Here is a 6,733-nt window from a genome sequence, read left to right on the forward strand (position 1 = left end):
AATCAAAAATAAATAAAAATGTATTAATGTGTTGTTCTTGTATAAACAGCATAATTACATGTTGATCACTTACCCAGAAAGCTTGGAGCCCCTTCCATTTCAAACTCGTCTACAATAAACACACACACACACACACACACACACACAGACTCAATAGTTTGATCAACACCTTGTAAAAAAATATGTTATACTCCCATTGCAAGAAAATCATTCAAAACCTACCCAGCAATTGGAGGCACTCCTCTGGGATATGCAGAGGGGTCTCTACAGGGCCATCCAGAGCTGACAGGACTGGAGGGTCAAGTTGTTGACCGTTATTCAGTTTTTGTAGCTGTTCCTCTGCTACCTCTCTCTCCAACTGTTTGGTCAACAACTTGACCCTTTTTCCCTGAAGAGAGTTTTATTCAAAACATTTTTTAAATGAATTCACAAAAACAAGTATGCTAGTTTGAGATTAGACTTACCGTCAGCTCTGGATGGCCCGATTTTAAGTGTCGCTCCACATTTTCATAAATTATGTCACACTCAGGACACCTGATGTTCCTAAGTTTGATTCTGCCCCTGGCAAGTTTCAGTAAAATTTTCCGTTCCTCTGAGTTCACTATGTGATGCTGTGACCTCAGGTGGTGCCTTAGGTGCACAACTTTCGATGGGCACAACGGGCAAGTCAGTAGCATCTTTGACAAATGGAAACAAAGTTAGTTCAGTTAGAAACATGATATGACCTATTAATGCATTGTCCACGGACAGCTCACAGGGACCCTGTCGAATAAGTTGCAAGTGGGCCCTTCCTGTGCCCAACTGTAACTTATTCGACAGGGTCCCTGTAAGCTGTCCGTGGACATGTCATGTCCACAGACAGCTTACAGTGACCCTGTCATGTAAGTTGCAAGTGGGCCCTTCCTGTGCCCAACTGTAACTTATTCGACAGGGTCCCTGTAAGCTGTCCGTGGACATGTCATGTCCACAGACAGCTCACAGGGACCCTGTCGAATAAGTTGCAAGTGGGCCCTTCCTGTGCCCAACTGTAACTTATTTGACAGGGTCCCTGTAAGCTGTCCGTGGACATGTCATGTCCACAGACAGCTCACAGGGACCCTGTCGAATAAGTTGCAAGTGGGCCCTTCCTGTGCCCAACTGTAACTTAAGTGACGGGACCTCTGTAGTCTGAAATATTCTCAAAATAACACTTTGAAATTACCTTGTCGAAGGGGGTGGCAGCAGCTGTTTACACTGTATGACTGAAATGAAGTTTAAGGGTTAGGGTCACTTTTTACATATTCATAATAAAAAAAAAAATTGCATTTTCAAAAAAATATTTAAAATGTATTAATAAAAGGAAAATTACAAGGGATAAAGTTAAACATATCTACGCACAGTAGAGATCATAAACATGCATTTTTATTTCATAAACACTTAGAATAAAATAAAAAATATTAAAATTTAAAATAAAACTGTAATAACAACCTGTCCAGTCTGACCATGGAAAGCCTATTAAGCTGTAGCTGGGATGATACACTCCCTTTTCAGGTAAGTGTACAGTAAATTACTTTAAATTGCACTCCATTTTCAGGTAAGTGTACATTAAATTACTTTAAATTGCACTCCATTTTCAGGTAAGTGTACAGTAAATTACTCTAAATTGCACTCCATTTTCAGGTAAGTGTACATTAAATTACTTTAAATTGCACTCCATTTTCAGGTAAGTGTACATTAAATTACTTTAAATTGCACTCCATTTTCAGGTAAGTGTACATTAAATTACTTTAAATTGCACTCCATTTTCAGGTAAGTGTACATTAAATTACTTTAAATTGCACTCCATTTTCAGGTAAGTGTACAGTAAATTACTTTAAATTGCACTCCATTTTCAGGTAAGTGTACATTAAATTACTTTAAATTGCACTCCATTTTCAGGTAAGTCTACAGTAAATTACTTTAAATTGCACTCCATTTTCAGGTAAGTGTACATTAAATTACTTAAAATTGCACTCCATTTTCAGGTAAGTGTACATTAAATTACTTTAAATTGCACTCCATTTTCAGGTAAGTGTACAGTAAATTACTCTAAATTGCACTCCATTTTCAGGTAAGTGTACATTAAATTACTTTAAATTGCACTCCATTTTCAGGTAAGTGTACATTAAATTACTTTAAATTGCACTCCATTTTCAGGTAAGTGTACATTAAATTACTTTAAATTGCACTCCATTTTCAGGTAAGTGTACAGTAAATTACTTTAAATTGCACTCCATTTTCAGGTAAGTGTACATTAAATTACTTTAAATTGCACTCCATTTTCAGGTAAGTCTACAGTAAATTACTTTAAATTGCACTCCATTTTCAGGTAAGTGTACATTAAATTACTTAAAATTGCACTCCATTTTCAGGTAAGTGTACATTGAATTACTTTAAATTGCACTCCAATTTCAGGTAAGTGTACAGTACAGGTTTTAAGGGAGCGAGTCGACCCCCAGTCAGTCCACACTAGACCACCACCAAGCGAGTCTGCGAGCCCGTTTTCTGCTGTCCAGTCGTGGAAAGATGCCCATCGAAACGTGCCCGATCTGTTTGCGCTCTTACGCCCGCCTCGGCCAGCACCTGGTCGTCACCCACGGCGTCAAGAACAAGGAGGAGAGGAAGCTCCTCCTTGCCATGGAGTCGGGGCGAGTGAACGCCCGTGCAGGCCTCTGCCCGGTTCCGGCGTGCAACAAATTCTCCAACCGCCTCGACCGCCATATCCGTACGCACTCTGAGGTCTCGGTGGGGGTGCAGGACGAAGCGCTCCGCTTCTGCAAGAGGAGAGTGTGTCTTTCCAAGCTGACTGCCCTGAGGGCCTCCAACCCGGCCGTACCTATGGTCTCCACCCTCGACCTGGAGGAGCAGCAGCTCATGGAGGAGGACCCGTCATGCCCCCAAGAGCCAGAGGACCTGGAGGAGGAGGAGTGCGAAAAGGCAGGCTGCAAACAAGTAAAGAGCCTCCTCAGAACTCAGGTGGCCGACCTGAACAAGCAAGTCGACACCCTGAGTGAGACGCTCAGAATGGTCACCAGGCGTTATCGAATCCTCAAGAGGAGGTCGACCTCCTTGGGCTCGACCCGCATCGGGCAGGTGGCCCAAAGGCTCCTCTCCTCTCTCGGCCCGGAAGAAGAGGAGCGCGGTACCGTGGAAGAGGACGTCAAGTCTTCCCCCGAGGTGCCCTCTGCCGTTCAGCAGCCCCCTGCCTTGCCCGAGGAGAAACCTGAGGGAGACGGGGAGAAGCCTTCCACGAGTCGGCAGCCGCAGGACGTCGAGGAAGATCAACCCCATTACCCCGACCACGTGGTGGTGCTGAGTGAGTGTGACGCTTTTATCTGTTTTATCTTTTCAACTTGTGGCTGTGCTAACACTAACTCTTGCATTGTCCACGGACAGCTTACAGGGACCCTGCAATATAAGTTGCAAGTGGGCCCTTCCTGTGCCCAACTGTAACTTATTCGACAGGGTCCCTGTAAGCTGTCCGTGGACACGTCATGTCCACGGACAGCTTACAGGGACCCTGTCGAATAAGTTGCAAGTGGGCCCTTCCTGTGCCCAACTGTAACTTATTCGACAGGGTCCCTGTAAGCTGTCCGTGGACAATGCACTACTTCCTCTGTTCTCACTTTTTTCTCTCTTTCTCTTTTTGCAGACGAGATCGTGGAGGAGTACAGGCGGCACAGGGAAGGCCCAGACCCTGGCACCAAGTTGAAAGAAAACGTTGGCTGTCAGGTGTACCGAATCAAGAAATTTCTGGCGGTCATGTCGAGGGGCAAGAAAAACCTGGCCGACTTCCGCTTCCTGGACGACACTGCCAGGATACACAGGTGAGTAGCTTTTCTCCCGTCGTGGGCTCAGTTTGAAAACAATCTGTCGCCTCTGTAACCATTCTTGTCTTCTCGCAGTTGGGTCAGCTCCCTCCGGCAGGCCAAAATGGCGGTGACCACCATCCAGCACTACGTGCTGAACGTCGGCTGCTTCATGCGGTTCCTTTCCGAAACCCCTCCGCAGTCCTGCCGCCTCTCCAGGAAAGCCCTGGTCGGCCTTCGCAGGGAGATGGGGAGCCTGAGGAAGTCCCTGAAGAGGGGCTTGGCCGTCCACCAGACGGCGGTCAAGGAGGGCAAGGAGACGAATATCCTTGCCAAGGCCACCCTTTTGACGTGCCGGGAGCTCGCGGCCAAGGCCATCCCCGAGCTACTGGGTAAGTTGTCTTTTACCTTCTCCCCGACTCGAGGTACTCAACTGTTGCCGAACGAACGTTTGAACCTTGACGTTGTGCTTCTCTCCCGTCTTTAGACCTCCTGGAGAAGGAGCCCAGCCTGAAGAACCTGTGGAGGTTTTACGGGCACTTTGCGGCACTGCTCTCCTGCATTTACGGCCACAGAGGGGGTGTTTTTCAGAATATCACCATCCAGGAGGTTGTGGGGGCCCGTAAATCCTCCTCTGAGAGGGCGTACCTCATCAATGTGAGCGTCTGACTTTTATTTGTTGTTCCCTGATTTGTTTTTGCCGCCTCTCCTGACTGTCGTTCCCCCCGTGTGTCCACAGATAGCCCAGCACAAGACCAACATGGCCTTCGGGTCGGCCCAGATCGCCTTGACGGAGGAGGAGTTTGGGTGGGTGACGAGGTTCCTCCAGCTGAAGGACCAGCTGCCGGGCGGTCCCACGGCCAAATACCTGTTTTTCACGTCCACCCAAAACCCCTGCAAGAACTTGAACTGCTACTTCCAGGAGGCCTGGAAGTCGATGGGCCTTCCCGGCTGCCCCACCTTCACCGACGTCCGGACGTCCATTGCCAGTCACGTAAGTGTTTTTGGGCGCTCTGGCGCGTATTTCGGCGGCCTTCCCTGGTGGCGGCATTGGTTTTGACTTTTCTCTGTCTCTGTCTTTCCAGATCAAGTTCACCCACAACAATGACGACCGGGTGAAGCTGTCCAAGTTCATGTGTCACGACACACGGACGGCGGACAAATTTTATGTGGCCAACTTGACTCCCCAGCAGGCCATGGAGCACCGCAGGCTGTTCGACTCTGCCCTGGAAGGTGCGGAGAGGGGATCCCCGTCGAAGGAGCCGACCTCCCCGTCGAAGGAGCCGACCTCGGGGAAGCGGCCTGCCAAGGGTAAGGGCAAGCAACCCCTAAAGAGGAGAGCTCCCGAGTCCCCGGACGAGGAGCTCACGTCGGGCAGCACCACTCCCGAGGTGACCCGCATGGAGCTCCAGGAGTCTGGGGCGTCCAGCCCCGAGTCCAGCGAGGTAAGTTGGCTACCTTTGACTTGCAGTGAACCTAGCGTGTTATAATCGTTTGCAACATCACGATCACTTGCTCACCATGTCTTTGTGTGTACGCATTTGTTTTACCTTGCACAGCACGGGGAGGAGGAGGAGGCCTCGGAGAAGGGATCCCAAGAACAGGAGCCACAGGAACCGAGCACCCCCCCCAGAAAGTACCCTGCACGGAGAGGCAAGGCGACGGTGCTGCTGACTCCATTGAAGCTTGTGTCACCGCTGAAGGTCAAAAAGGCCATCTTCTCCGCGAGCTCCACAACGCTGGTTGGGATCAACCGCCGAAAGAAGGCCGCAGAAAAGGTAAAGGCGGCCATGAACAGGCGAAGAAAACCAAAATAGGCGTTGCCTTCGTTTGCTCCGGTTGTTCGGTTTTTTTGGAGACATTTTGAGTTTTTACCCTTGTTCCGGTGTTCGCTTTTTTGAGAGACTTTTTTTTTTTTTTACCCTTGTTCCGGTGTTCGCTTTTTTGAGAGACTTTTTTTTTTTAACCCTTGTTCCAGTGTTCGATTTTTGAGAGACTTTTTTTTTTACCCTAGTTCCAGTGTTCGTTTTTTGAGAGACTTTTTTTTTGTTTGTTTATCCTGTTCCAGCGTTCGTTCCCCTTGCAGTGTTCGTTTTTTTGTTTTAAATAAAGTTGTTTTTGTTGGTTGAAGTTTTAACTTCTTGTCTGTCTTTTTTTTCTAAGTATTATTGTGAAAATTGAATTAGAGGTTTTATTCAATTGGTTCAAACTGGTTAAAGGGTTAATTGATCTGAACGTGTAATCAAACCATGTGTAATTAATTTGTTATAACACCTATGTCCACTGACAGCTTATAGGGGCCCTGTCAAATAAGTTACAGGTGGGCACAGGAAGGTCCCACCTGTAACTTATTTGACGGGACCTCTTTAGGCTGTCCGTGGTCAATGTATTAATAGGTCATAATTCAGGGTTGTAAATGTTTTATTACTTTAAACGTAATGTAGAGTGCACAGGGAAGACAAACAGACATGTTGGGGTACTTTAAAGTTCATAATTGTGCATAGTTAGCATTTAAATGGCATGTCCACAGACAGCTTACAGTAACCCAGTCGAATAAGTTACAGGTGGGCACAGGAAGGGCCCACCTGTAACTTATTTGATATGTCCACGGAGAGCTTACAGGGACCCTGTCATATAAGTTGCAAGTGGGCACAGGAAGGGCCCAACTGTAACTTATATGACAGGGTCCCTGCAAGCTGTCCGCGGACCCTGTCAAATAAGTTACAGGTGGGCCCTTCCTGTGCCCAATTGCAACTTATTTGACAGGGTCTCTGTAAGCTGTCGGTGGTCAATGCATTATTAGGTCATATTTCATCATTATAAATGTTTTATTACTTAAATTATGCAGTAAAGTGCACAGGCCAGACAATCCAACATGTTGGGGTACTTTACAGTTCATAATTATG

At 47.1% G+C, this 6,733-nt stretch overlaps 2 protein-coding genes across 2 annotated transcripts in view; one reads left to right on the forward strand and one right to left on the reverse strand.

Annotated features, from left to right (window-relative positions):
* LOC309491435 (uncharacterized protein) overlaps positions 1–809 on the reverse strand; it is a 1,815-nt gene extending 1,006 nt beyond the window's left edge. The window contains exons 1-3 of the mRNA XM_082190494.1: positions 465–809; positions 223–388; positions 74–109 (exon numbers count right to left, since the gene is read on the reverse strand). Of these exons, the coding sequence (XP_082046620.1) occupies positions 74–109; positions 223–388; positions 465–677 (415 nt within the window). The 5' untranslated portion in view covers positions 678–809. The remainder of the gene's footprint in view (positions 1–73; positions 110–222; positions 389–464) is intronic.
* A 1,735-nt stretch (positions 810–2,544) lies between these two features.
* On the forward strand, positions 2,545–6,392 carry LOC309491436 (uncharacterized protein; the record flags this gene model as incomplete). The annotated part of the gene is made up of 7 exons (XM_082190495.1): positions 2,545–3,334; positions 3,671–3,845; positions 3,924–4,219; positions 4,315–4,484; positions 4,567–4,821; positions 4,913–5,272; positions 5,387–6,392. The coding sequence occupies 7 exons, from the start codon at positions 2,545–2,547 to the stop codon at positions 5,642–5,644; spliced, it is 2,304 nt and encodes a 767-aa protein (XP_082046621.1). The 3' UTR covers positions 5,645–6,392.
* Between the last annotated feature and the right edge of the window lie 341 nt (positions 6,393–6,733).

The sequence above is a fragment of the Leuciscus leuciscus genome (assembly GCF_965113295.1).
Source record: "Leuciscus leuciscus genome assembly, contig: HAP1_SCAFFOLD_251, whole genome shotgun sequence".
In the NCBI taxonomy this organism is placed as follows: Eukaryota; Metazoa; Chordata; class Actinopteri; order Cypriniformes; family Leuciscidae; genus Leuciscus; species Leuciscus leuciscus.